This window comes from Phymastichus coffea, unplaced genomic scaffold (genome assembly GCF_024137745.1).
Source record: "Phymastichus coffea isolate CEN01 unplaced genomic scaffold, Cenicafe_Pcof_1.1 PCOF00107, whole genome shotgun sequence".
In the NCBI taxonomy this organism is placed as follows: Eukaryota; Metazoa; Arthropoda; class Insecta; order Hymenoptera; family Eulophidae; genus Phymastichus; species Phymastichus coffea.
This window is the reverse complement of record NW_026706918.1, coordinates 510,325-524,873: the sequence shown is the minus strand read 5'-3', so window position 1 is coordinate 524,873 and position 14,549 is coordinate 510,325. Positions and strand designations below refer to the sequence as shown.

Genomic DNA, 14,549 nt, shown 5'->3' with positions numbered 1-14,549 from the left:
TAGGTGTAGGAGTTACGGGTTACAGCGTGGCAGGGTAACGAGCTCGAGGGTTACGGAAATTGGGTTCGGGGTGTTAGGGGATCAGGGTAACAAATGAATGTTCTATTCACTCTCTAATGAAGGGGTAGCAGCCCCTGGTGACGGATACTGTATACTTTTGCGTTAGATTTTAAACGGGATTTCATAAACTTCTTCTGAAAAAATTTTGCAAGAAAATATTTGAAAACATAGCTTTTCTTTCAGACGACTTAGGGGTTTGCAACCCGTGTAGACGAAATCTATATATTTAGCTGAAATTTTTTAAAAGAATTTTTTATATTTTAGTTCGTCGAAAACTGTGCATAAAATACGAAAATTTCGCTATAAAATGGTGTTGAGGGGTAACTTTCGGGGGTAGCTTTCACTCTCTAAATAGTTTTTTCGGCAGAACAAAAGTATACATGTGTTTGGCTTTTTTGAGCGTCATAGAACTTGAAATAACCAGCATAATCTTCGATTAACAACTGCTTATATTATATTAATAACATTAAGGGGTAGTTCACCCTCGAAATAATAGATAATAGGAAAACGCCGAAATACGTCAATTTTGTTTTATCATTTTCTATTAGAATATCATTTTTAAAATTTTTTTAACATAATTTTTTTATTTTTAGGTAAAAATACACTTAAAAATACAGTTTTTCCTCTATACAACGTAGGGGTTGCAACCCCCGGGGTCCAAATTGATGCGTGTCTTTTACTTTTTTTATAAGAATCTTTTGTTTTTTGTTTCATTACAACTAAAGATATTGCTATAGAACTGCTTTTGGGGCTGTTTTTTGGGGGTGAGTTTCATCAATTAGATAGCTTTTTCCGCCGATAAAATAAAATTCGGGTCTTTTATTTTTTTACGAACTATAACATATCTTAATTGCAGAAAAATCGGAGGCGGAGGGTTGGGGTGGTTCCCTAGTAAGTGAGGAGGAAGGAGAAAGATTCCACCAAGACATGCAAGAAATGGAAAGAAAGTATCAAGGTAGATGGAATGTTAATATGTTAGCTTACTACTTCTGGGCTCTTAAACGTGAAGATGATGGACTTCAGCATAAGAAAATGTCAGGAACCAGAAGCCTAGACAAAAAAAAGGAAACGATTCCACAAATCAGAAAATTGATAACATTGAAGCATTTGACATAATGTGGTTGATAGCATTGCCATTGAGTCATTAGGGTCGTTTTAGCATTGCCATTGCGCTATTAAGGGGTTCATAGAACCGTTCAAATTAGGGGGGTTATTAGGGGGTTACTAGGGGGGTGATAATACTGCCATTGCTTCATCAGGGGGTTACTAGCATAGTTCATATTAGGTGATTATTAGGGGGGCAAGTTATTACTGGGTTGATAGGATTGTCATTAGGTTATAGTGGGTCATAGCATTGCTATTGGGTTTTTAGGGGGTTCATAGCATAGTATATATTAGGGGGGGGTTATTAGGGGTTTATTTGGGAATTGATAGCACTGTCCTTACGTTCTTGGGGGGTTTATAGCATCGTCATTATATTATTAGAGGATTCATAGCATAGTTCATATTAAGAGGGTTATTAGGAAGTTATTAGGGTGTTGCTAACATCACCATAGAAATATTAAGTGGTTATTGGTCAGATTTACCTTAAATTCGGATTCATTCAATGCATTTTTTGGATTTTACCTTGACCTATCCTTGATTCTGAGCCGACCAGATTAAACGCACCCCAGATTCGAATTCAGCGACCTTAAAAACCTATAGAAACAGTACCTGGACCAAGATTAATAGGATAATCTTGATTTGACCTTGATCTAACTTTGACCCCTGAGCAAATCTGGTAAATGAATCGTGGATTCGAATTCAGCAACCCCAAAAACATTAATTTTATGGTATTACCTTTTTGCATATATGACTTTTTTCGTGGGGCTGTGATATTTGTATTGTTGGTACTGTTGTTATGAAATTACTTAAGTGGTGTACTTCATTCGATGATATCGGAATATGTTGCTCATGTTCGTGCGATAAAAATCATGTTGACCTGTGTTATATACCAAATAACAAACTTATCAATCTCATTGACAAAAGCGTGGGTTAATGAATTCACTCAACCCAAGATGCAACAGCAAAAATTCGATACGCGAGGTCTGAGCGAATTCGCTCAACATCGAACCGCGAAAATCGAAAAAACAACCGGCCGTTAACGAGCGAGAGTTGGCGGAAGAGAAAGTGAATCAAAGATCTAGAGAGTGGCCCACTGGATTACTGCAGCTCGCAGGAGGAGCGACGGCGACGAAAAAAAGGCCAGTTGGCAAAGTAGCCTCGGCTGAATAACTCCTGGTGTTGAGGCGATCGATACTCGACCGAGGCCGCGGAATGGTGGCTGCTGTAGATGGTAGTACTCAACCCTCGTGCGAATGTCTAAACGAAATCCAAATTCAACATGTTCGACTCGAAATCACAGATTTTCTTTCTTTTGTTGCTCAAGAAAATTAAGTGGCCTACTCTATCCTAGCTTTTGTCTAACTGCTGTTCATTTTTTTCTCGCCGTGGACTCTATTTGTTACCACATGCTACGCTCTCTTCCATTTACTTTGAGCTATAATTCTCCATTGAAACTCTCCCTCTCTCTCGCCCTTCTCGCTTTCGTTTTCTTCTTTTGCGATGCTGCCTCGCCGGCTCCAACTTTTCCTCTTCCGGCCCTGCAACAACATAAACATATATACTCTGCCGACAGAGCTCTACTCGGTCGCTGCGTTCGCGCGAGAAGAGTGTCGAGCATAGGGCCAGCGAACTCGCTGTAACCTAGTCACAATTTTCTAAAAAATGATAAGAGAAAGTAGTTTTACTTGAAAATACTTGACATATATAATATAATTGTATAGGATATATAATATAACTGTATGAATTATTTATTGATTTCAGTGCGCTAATATTAGTCCAGCTGATATCAGCTACGATGAAACTATAAGCACGTTACGTTATGCTAATAGAGCAAAAAGTATAAAAAATAGAGCTTACATTAATGAGGACCCTAAAAATGCTTTGTTGCGTCAATTTCAAATTGAAATTGAACAGCTAAGACAACAGTTATCCGATCAGAGTTGGAAAATAAACGCAAATATAAATTCCGAAGTTCATGAGGAAATAACAGATACATATAATCAATCGGGAAAATCAAACATTGTTTCACTGCTAGTCAAAGGTGAAAATAATAAGAGTATTTGTTTGAAAACAATGGAAATGACACTTGAATGTGAAAACTTGTTAGACAATAGCATCATTGAATTGAAACGAACTCAGTGAGTATTTATATTTATTCATTAAATATTCAATTAAAAGAAATTTATAAGTATGTTAGATATCAACTGTAAAACGATAAGTTTATATCATGCCATAGCTTGTTAATATATAATCAGCATAAAAATAACTTGCTCGCTTAGTTGTATAATACTCATGCATTAATTACACAGGGCAACAATTTTTGATCTAGAAACGAGACTATACGTACCCGAAGAATTTTGATGCGCTGAATCGAAGTACGATATCAGAATTAACCCAACACGTCAGGTTTTCGAGATATCATAGCTTATAAGTACAAAAAACATAATTTTTAGCTATATTCGTGGTTATCTACTAGCACTAATAATTTTTTTAAAAGTATAGCACCGTTTTAAAGCAGAACTGTCATTTTACAAAATCCTGCCTTCAAATCTTTTACATATTTTGTTTCACTGAGATATAGAAGATTGAAATTTAAGTATTATCTCAAAAACCCGGCAAATTAAGATATGAACCGATATAGTACGAGGGTTGCTACTTATATTTTGAGCCTTGGCAATACTAAGTGTTTAGAGGCGCCATCTGACGTTTCCATTGAAAAGTTTGATATTTTTAACCATAACCTTCTTCAGAACATTTTTTCATTTGAGTGCCATTTGTGTTGTTCACAGTAACTTGAAAAATTCATCTCGGGCAAAAAATGGAATTAACTCGTGAGCATTTTCGTGCGATGATTTTCTACGACTTTCGACGTGGGCTATCAAGACAGGAGTGCATCGATCAACTTACTTAGACTTTTGGCGATGAAGCCCCATCCCTTGCCACTGTGAAACGCTGGTATAACGAATTTAATCGTGGCCGCAGTTCGCTTGGGGATGAAAGTCGTGAAGGTCGTCCAAAATCAGTTGTTGTGCCAGAAAACATTGATGCTGTGCACGAACTAATAAAGCAAGATCGGCATGTAACATATCGTGAGATTGAGGCATCCTTGGGCATTAGTATGACGAACATCAATAAGATATTGCATGAACATTTAGCTGTAAAAAAGATTTGTTCGCGTTGGATCCCCCATAATTTGACAAAAGCTCAAAAAGATGCTCGCATCAATTGGTGCAAAGAAATGCTCAAAAAATACAATCGCGGTGCATCAAATGCTGTGTATAACATCTACACAGGTGACGAATCTTGGATCTATGCATATGCCCGAAATAAAACAGCAATCCACTGTATGGGTCTTCCAAGACGAGCCGAATCCAACAAAAGTGATTCGTGCGCGAAGCACTTCGAAGCAAATGATCGCCTGTTTCTTTGGAATAACTGGACATGTGGCCACTGTACCGTTAGAGCATCGTAGAACAATGAATTCTGAATGGTACACAACTATTTGTTTGCCAGAAGTGCTTGGTGAAATACGAAAAAAGAAGCGACAAAATTCTTCATCATGACAATGCAAGCTCTCACACATCAGCTAAAACAACCTCCTATTTGACTGGCCAAAACGTTGAATTGATGGGTCATCCTCCATACAGCCCTGATTTAGCACCAAATGATTTCTTTTTATTCCCGCATATCAAGAATAAATTGCGTGGACAACGTTTTTCGGCGCCTGAAGAAGCCGTTGATGCATTCAAAAACCATGTTTTGGAGGTACCTCAATCAGAGTGGAAAAAGTGTTACGAAAATTGGTTCGAGCGCATGCAAAAGTGCAGTTATCATCATGGAGAATACTTCGAAAAACAATAAAGCCATTTTAGATAATAAATTACTGTCTTTTCATTATTAGGCTCAAAATATAAGTAGCAACCCTCGTATACTTATGTTCTATGAAACATAGAATTCATATTGAACGTTAAAATTACTTTAGCACTTCAAAGTTTCTATTTTCACAAAGCAAAAAAAATACTACTCGTGGTCCTGACAAGAAAATATGAAGAGAAAAATAAATATGAAGGTTTATTGTATTTCCTCAAATCTCGGACCACATATTCTTTAAGTGTATAACGTCAGACTCCTAATGTTCTTAACCCCCGAACTCCGTAACCTGCTAGTCTATAATCTTAAATCCCTAAATCCCAATTTTCTTAATTCACGAATCCTGTAATCTGTAAGTCTATAAGGTCAAGCCCCTACATTAAGTTTTTTGAACCCCGAATCTTGTTAGTTTAGATTAGGTGATCCGGGATTTGACGGAATACGATATTTCTTGATATATAACGATATTTTCCTTTTCATATCTTCTTTTTTGGACCAAGATAGTGATTTTTTGCTTTTTAAGGTTAGAAACTTTAAGGTTCTGAAGTAGTTTTCACATTCAATATATATTTTAAGTCTCATAGAACATAAACATACTACATCGGTTCATATTTTAATTTGATGGGTTTTCGAGACACTTTTTTATAAATTTTTTATGCAAATCATCATAAAGTCAATAAATAAGACATATAGAGCAAAATAAAAAATATTTAAAACCGACTTCTAATAAAATGAAATTTCTGACCTGCCCTTTCAAATGCAGTTAAAAAGTGCAAATTAAATGTAATCAATAAACAAGTTGGCTTATTTTTAATACAGTGTTGCGCAGCTCCGTTATCCTCCATATAGACCTAATATAGCTCCCTGCGACTTTTGGCTGTTCCCTCGATTAAAAATACCGCTCAAGGGACATCGATTCGATGATAAAGAGACTGTTGCAATTAATGCAACGATTGCACTAAGGCTATTCCGAAATCTGACTTTCAAGAGTACATTAATAAGTGGAAACATCGATATGAGCGTCTGATTCAATCAAATGGGAACTACTTTGAAAGATACCACCCCTGGATGACGAAGATAAAATCAAGCGCCGATAAATCGAGGTAAGTCGGATACTTTTGAGATCCAAGTGATATCCTAAATGGTATCCCAAGTAGACAGAAAAAGACGCGCAGGAATGATGGGGATGGAAGGGAGCAGACCTCATTACATCAAAGGATGGTAAAACATACGCGAACCCACTACGAGTGATAAAGACAAAGATTAGCTCTGATGCCTATAAATTGGAGGTATAGGACTTCCGAAAGCAAAGTATGTATGGATGCTTACAAATGCGAATACGTAATAACGCAAGGAACAAACAATACTTCCGAGAAGAATTGAAAACGCATTTCTATGAGAGATGGAAGATAAAACTGATCACAAGATACACGTTTGGGTACCTGACAGACAAGAACAGTATAAAACAGTGTGTGAACTGAAGAATAATTTCGTGTAAACACTACTCCAAAAGGGAAATATTAAAGCCGGATAGGTTAACTGCCACGTTCGACAAAGTCTGACTATGCCAAGGTGCTTTAAATGCCTTGAATACACGCAAAAGCGAAATATAACGGAATAGACCTAAGTAATGCGTGTTGGAGATGCTGTCGGCCATATCGATAAAAACTGTAGAACTACGAACGTGACATGTTTCTTGTGTTCCGTAGGGTATCAAACACTTACCCGGTTCTACAGACATAATGACGGAGATTTTACAAGGGAATCTATATAAATACGAGACAGCGCCATTGCTATTACCCCAAATCACGACGGAACATAACGCAGACGTACTAATACTCAGAGAACAATACAGGAAGTTGACAACAAAAGCATGGTTTTAAAATATCTCAGACTCACTGGCTATCTAGGTTAGGGGTGATAGTGGGAGGCAAGTTCTCGAATCAGGGGCTGGGAATAATTTTGTCGGGGTAAGAGTAGGCATTGTTCATCAGCATCTATATGACCCCAAACTGTATGGCCAAGCATATTGAGCTCAAAGTAAAGGACTTGAAGACGTTCTAAAGAACCTACCGGCGGATTTTGTGGTAGCGGATGACTTTAACTTCAAAGCGATTAAATGAAAAATGACATCGACAGATAAAAAAGAGAAACGCTGCTGCGGTAGATAGCCGCGAGGCTGGAAGTAGCGGTAACGAATTTGAATGGATGCCGACATACTGAAGATCCGATTTTGGTTACTCAATACCAGATGTGACTATGGTAACGGATAGATTTCGAACGCGGATAAGAGAATAGCAGATGGTTGAGAACTACGCAGTCAGTGATCATCAACATATCGTATTTGAGGTGACGGATCATATGACTACAAAATGAATAAGGCCAGTGAGACAACCACAGATTTTCAGAAATATTGCTGGAATCCCCAGCTTCCTTCGAAGTTGTCTTACTATATTTTACAGACGAACGGAAAACAGAACGATTAGTGGACAAAATAATGCTATTGTTCTGGCGTCTGTGCGAGACCTCAATGCCTCAAAGCAGACGCGCACTAGATAAGCGAGCGACTTACTGGTGGATAGATTATATCAGTCAGCTACAAAAACAATGCATTACATACCGACGAAAGATACGACGTACACAAAAATGAGGAAATAATGATGCAGAGGCTCACTCCACGGTTTATTAAAAGGCACGGAGAACGTTGACAAATGACATAAGGGACAGTAAGAAATGGTACTGGAAGAAATTAGACGTGGAGGTGAATCCGGAACTCTCGGAGTCTAGATTAGAAATTAATGGCCTAGTGGTTGGGAGACTTTGGTCTATCAGAATTGAAAGATAAGACAAGGATGACGAGGATAGTTAATGGCCTTTTCCTTCCCAAACTATCCGGTGACGAAGAAAGACAGAGACTACTGTGAACAAACCTTTCTGCAGTTCATCAAATAGGAGCTCGCAAAAGCCACCTCTTCGTTGAAACCTGAAAAGGCCCCAAGACGAACTGATTTTCAGGTGAAATTTCCCGAGAGGTGGCACGCCTCACACCAGATATTCTCCTGGAAATGTACAAGATGAATCTACGGTCGAAACGCTTGGTTTTTTGTATAACAGTAAGAGAGATCCGAAGATGCCGTCTTCCTATAGATCTCTGAGCTTGTTCGATATCGCGGGTATAGGTTTCTAACTGTTGTTGAGACCATGACGAACGCTATATCGACTGCCGAAGCTAAACTGGGTTAACAAATTAGCATAGTTTCTGTAGGGACCTATCGACGATAAAAATAATACGGAAGATTACTGAAGTAATCTAGACCACGCGAAGTATTTGCTCTTGGTCTTAAACTTAAATCGTCTCACGACTAGTGTTGCTAGCAACACTAGTCGTGAAAAATGCCTTTAACTCAGCCAGGTAGAAAATATTAGAGAGGCCTTAAAATCCATCTAGTTTTCTTTCTATTTGTAAAAATGATAAGGGATCTTCTTGGAGACAGATATTTGATGTACAAAACAATAGTAGGACAAATAATCAGAGAGATAATCGTGGATGTTACCACGGATCGCTTGCTCTCATTCCCTCATCGTACGCAACGTATATTTTCGTCTCTCCTCTCGACGCTGCGGCTCTCGCTCACAATTGGCTTCCATTAACTATGCCCGCCACAGGTATTGATCCTAAAATAAAGCATTGTGAATATCGATAATAGTTCTTGGCTTCTATTATGTTCGCCGGTCGGCCATCTCGGCAAGGGTCCCGTCACACTGCTTTCTCCTAATCATTCATTCACCTTTCAGATTCTTCATTTTTAGAAGTTTCTTATAAGGATATCTGGCCCAGTAAATACGCCCTCTTTTATTTTTGTTTCAGAAAGTTTAGGGAAAATTTAAAAAATATACACGAAGACAACACTTTCATTTCAGTTCATCGCTTTAACAAATTGCTTCGCTAGCCTAAGTTTAATATGTAATAGTGATAGGAGAACTTTATTCGTTGGTATCAAATTCGAACAAATAATATTTTTTGCTGAACAAAATGGAGAGTGCTAAGAATAACATAATATTTTTTTCACTTGAAATTAATTTTTTTCTCAACAACCAATTTTGTCAACATAATAGCTATCCCTAGCCCAACTATTCCATTCGCAAATGAAACATGGATATGAATTGAATCAAGATAGTTATTCTAACAAAATTGTGAATATTTTCAAGTCTTCGTCAATTTGCCACATATGTCTCTCATATTTCAATTTTTGCAACAACAACTCAAAGTAATAGTACTTTTCATTTAGTGTAATGGAATGGGCAAGTAATAAAGCAGCTTAAGCGTTTCCGTTATGAAGAAAGATTGCTTCTAAGCTTCCTTTCGAAGAATCTACAAACAGATGCTAGTCACCAGTTTATATTCTATTTTGTATTCTTTGTTTAAATCTTCGATGTTATTACAATGAACTAAATTAGATATTCTGGAGAAATACGTTCGAAAGGATCGTTCTCTTAAACGATAGTATGCCATTCGTGTTCCTATAGATACAAATCGTTTCTCTTACAGTCTAAATGCTAAGAGTTCAGAATTTCAGTCTCAAGTCTCAGCATAAGTCATTCACTTTATCTTGATTTATCTTTTTTGTTCATTGGCTTCAACGTCTTCTTCTGTGATGGGACCATTTTCTGAAGTACTTGATTGCTTACACCGTCACACAAAATAAAACGAAGTGTCTGACCTAGGTAAGCAACACATGTATTCCTATGTATTTTGGCTCGCTGAACACGAATCCGGCCTCAGAATTGCTCCATCACCCTCCATTTTTTTTTAAATTGCAAGTATTGATTAGTGAATCTAAGAAATGGGGTTTTGGGACAATTTATCGATATTTACTAAATTTATGATATAATATTGTATTAAGAATACATTTTTCTTAAGTATTTTGACCTGCTGAATACAAATCTACAGTCAGATTTGATCCAAGACCCTGGATTTTCTTTTTAAAGTGAAAATTCATCAAAAAAAATGGAAGAAATCGTCTTTTTTCATCATTTTTGTGTTGTTTATTAAGTTTAAAACTTGAATTATTCATTAGACAGAGGTTTTTTCAGTTCAATTTGAGTCTCTGAGTATGATTTTATAGTCAAATTTAATCCATGACCCATACATTCTTCTTCATAATCGAAAAATTAATGAAATAACTGGAAATTGTACACATAAAATGTTATACCGTATCTTGTTTTGCAGCGTCCGCAGCTTTTTATTGGTTGGCAACTTGGCTGATAGAAAGATACCATTTCATACAAGAAGAAACTTGAAAGTTATGGGAGGTACAACAGAAAATGAATCACTTACGATGCAAGGATTAGGAGACCTAGTATCGGCGGCTGGTCAGGGTGGGAAAGCGGGCCCGCAGTCGTCAGTACAGTTTTATTATACAGTTTTATTTTCGGAAGAGTCCCAACGATCTAACATTTTATAGCAAGCATTGCATACGATATGCGGAGGATATGATTCCAGCTGACTAAATCCTTCCATTTTAAAAAATCTGCTGTATATACCTATCAACCTATCATTCATTTCTTTGCGTAAATTACTTACTTCAAACTTTCCACAGACGTAACAAAAAACGTCTTTATCCTTGGCACAAACGTGGAGTGGCCTATTCCTTCTTCTTGTAATTCTATACTCTCCAGCGGCCAAGTTGCCAACCGATAGAGAGCTACGGTCGCTGGATGACGACGACTGCGGGCCCGCTTTCCCACCCTGACCAGCCGCCGATACTAGGTCTCCTAATCCTTGCATCGTAAGTGATTCATTTTCTGTTGTACCTCCCATAACTTTCAAGTTTCTTCTTGTATGAAATGGTATCTTTCTATCAGCCAAGTTGCCAACCAATAAAAAGCTGCGGACGCTGCAAAACAAGATACGGTATAACATTTTATGTGTACAATTTCCAGTTATTTCATTAATTTTTCGATTATGAAAAAGAATGTATGGGTCATGGATTAAATTTGACTATAAAATCATACTCAGAGACTCAAATTGAACTGAAAAAACCTCTGTCTAATGAATAATTCAAGTTTTAAACTTAATAAACAACACAAAAATGATGAAAAAAGACGATTTCTTCCATTTTTTTTGATGAATTTTCACTTTAAAAAGAAAATCCAGGATCTTGGATCAAATCTAACTGTAGATTCGTATTCGGCAGGTCAAAATACATAAGAAAAATGTATTCTTAATACAATATTATATCATAAATTTAGTAAATATCGATAAATTGTCGAAAAACCCCATTTCTCTGATTCACTAATCAATACTTGCAATTTAAAAAAAACTGGAGGGTGATGGAGCAATTCTGAGGCCGGATTCGCGTTCAGCGAGCCAAAATACATAGGAATACATGTGTCGCTTACCTAGGTCAGACACTTCGTTTTATTTTGTGTGACGGTGTTATCTAACAATTCTGTATTGATGATCATACAGTCGGCTGATGATTGATCAATGGAAGATTCATCACGTTCATTCATATTGTCCTATTATCAGTCTTGATTTTAATAAAAACAGCAAAGGAAACAAATTTAATACACGCGTAGGAAAATAAGTCATTATTAGCGCGGTTATAGTCTTTTACATTTATCAGGTAAAAGTCATAGTCAGAAGTATAATTTGTTCATTTGTTCCATAAAATTATCTTCAAGAATATCAGTTTATTTGATTTATTAAAGAAATTTCGGCATCTAGAACATATTGATCTAGGAGTCCAAATATTTTCTAGCGTGTTGGTTTCGATTTAAAGCATTCATTTATTTAACTTTTAATAAATCTAAAAATATAATTTTGATAACTTGAGGAATATATTCCCCATAAACAACGCATGTTATTCACGATGTTTACACAAGGTAAAGAATGGCTTGAAGCATTCAACTCTGTAAAGGCCAAGTTCTCAATCGATATTAATAACGACGCTTGTAGATTTGCTTCCCCATCTTGATCAGCTGGCGATTATGTGGATTTGACCCTCTGTCTCGTAACATAATTATGTGTGGTTGCCATGATGGCATGAGCACTGTGGTCTGGAGAATTTGTCAGATAATTAGACAACTTCATTGCCCATCATCATCACGTGTAAATGCCCTGGATGCAATCCCACATTTATTTGTTACTAAACTTGTGATGACGCTTCATCACAGGAAAATCTATGCTACCTTATGCTAGGCCCGCTGCTGCTAGAAACGTGCGGCCAAACGGCTATTGCTGCATATACCCGCCCACGCATGTCCAGATCTCGGGATCTATGGTCCACCGAAGTCTGCCCGACCGATGCGCACGACCCTTACGCCCGCGTACAACCCTTCGCACACTCACGACCCGGTCCGACACTCCCCCAGGAAGCTGGAAGTTCTTAAAGATTCCAGCTGTGATCAGCTGATCGCAAGCCCCCGTTAACTAAGGCAGACCTGGCTAGACCGAAGTAGGGGCAACCGAGCGCGTGAGAGCGAGCGAGACAACCGATACGAGACCGATCGGACGCGAGTGAGGAGAATCGGTAAGACCAACGAGAAGTAGATAGACAAGGATAGGCAAGCGACGCTAACGGATTAGCCAATCGTTCAGCTTAGGGGTAGCTAGACAAATGGAGTAAAACCGACGCTATCTTCGCAGCCAATAGGGAAATTAGACGCCAAGATGCGACCAATGACGAAATTACGCGGGTAAGAAATACCGATATAGATGACGCTAACATCTGGCTTAGCAACGAGCCGACCAATCGCATAACCGTTAAGGAGAGGTAAGCAAGGAGAAGCGGCGCATCGCCGAAAAACGCCGCGCCAGTACTCGTTCAGCTCTGGTGCCGACCAGAAGTACCCGCAAGTTTCTGGTGCCGACCAGACGTCCCCGCTAGATTCTGGAGCGAGCCAGGCCTAAATCCGCAAGTGAGCAAAGCAGCGAGTGAGCAAAGCAGCAATAGTGAGCAAAGCAGCAATAGTGAGCAGTAGCAGAGTGAGCAACGACAGTGAGCAGCAGCAACAGCAGCAGCAACGGCAGCAACAACCAGCAGCAGCAACTGCAGTAACAACCAGCAGCAGCATCGGCCACAGCAAGCAGCAACGGCAGCAACAACCAACAGCAGTAACGGCAGCAACAACGGCGGCAGGGACAGTGATAGCTACGGCGACGATAGCGGCAGCAATCGCGATCGCGATCCTGATAAGCACAGTCTTCTCAAAATCTTCTACTTCTCAAAAATGGCATCCTCTTCAAGCGGGCTGTTCCTTCGCTCATGGCCAAAGGGTTCGTCTCTTGAATTGATCCATCTTGAAATTTCGATAGAATCATCAGGAATCATCCACTTGTCAAGCGGGTTGATCCTTAACTCATCCGGTCAAAAGACCTGTCTTTGATAAGTTATGAACGAGAGTGGGAATGTTAATGTGCTGTGGTACCACAACTCTGTTCCTGCTCTGGCATTTGCCCTGTGGCTCACGGGAAAAAACCACAGCTCAAAATAACCGTAAGCAGAGCAGATGAGTTACCTATGGTGATAAATTGCCAGTCGGTCAATGTGAACTATCTTTGTCTTGTGTTTTGGACTCTTTTGGATGCAAAACACCACGTCGTTGATTTTCTTTATGATCTTGAATGGTCCCTCGCAGTTACTTTGGAGTTTTAGTATTTTACCTTTGATGCGACGAGGATTGTAAAACCAAACTTTTTGACCACCTTGAAAATCAAGTTTTCGAGCTGTTCTGTCGTAGGCTTTCTTTGTTCTTTGAGAAGAAATTCCAATGTTGAGTCTTGCAAAATGGTGGATTTTGTTGAGTGTGGTCTTGAGTTTGTGTATGTAGGTTCCAGGGGAGAATAGATCAGCAGTGGGTGGAGATCCACGCATCAGGTCTAATGGAAGTCGTAAGTCAAATCCAGTAACCATCTCGGCTGGAGTAACTCCTGTTGTTGTATGTATCGAAGATCTGTAAGCTAAAAGGTATAATGAACCCCAACGATCCCAATCTTTCTGATTATTTGCGATGTATTTAGACAAGTATTCAAGTATTGTTTTGTTTTGTCTTTCAACTTGACCATTCGATTTTGGATGTAATGATGTTGTTCTTGTTTTTCGGATACCAAGTAAGTGAGATAATTCTTTGATTAATTTAGAGTCGAAATTACGACCTTGATCTGTATAAATTTCAAGAGGAACTCCATATCTACTTACGAATTCTCGAACAAATACATCGGCAATAGTTTTCGTTCTCGTATTGGAAAGAGGGAAAACTTCTACCCATTTAGTAAAACAATCTATCAAAACTATAAGATATTTATTTCCTGAAGAAGAAATTGGGAAACGTCCTAAAATATCCATTTGAATTCTTTCAAAAGGTAAACCTACATCGTAAATTTTCATTTGACTGTGGCCTTTGTTAGAAGGACCTTTTATTGCGATACAGATGGAACAAGATCTACACCACTTTTCAACATCATGTTTATAAAAAGCCCAATAAAATCTTTTACGAATTTTGCCTAGTGT

At 38.3% G+C, this 14,549-nt stretch overlaps 1 protein-coding gene across 1 annotated transcript in view; it reads left to right on the top strand.

Moving 5' to 3' along the window:
- The window catches only part of LOC131670286 (kinesin-like protein KIF3A), a 376,061-nt gene that overhangs the window by 262,982 nt on the left and 98,530 nt on the right, over nt 1-14,549 (top strand). Inside the window, exon 4 of the mRNA XM_058945762.1 lies at nt 2,926-3,302. Coding sequence (XP_058801745.1) covers nt 2,926-3,302 — 377 coding nt within the window. The remainder of the gene's footprint in view (nt 1-2,925; nt 3,303-14,549) is intronic.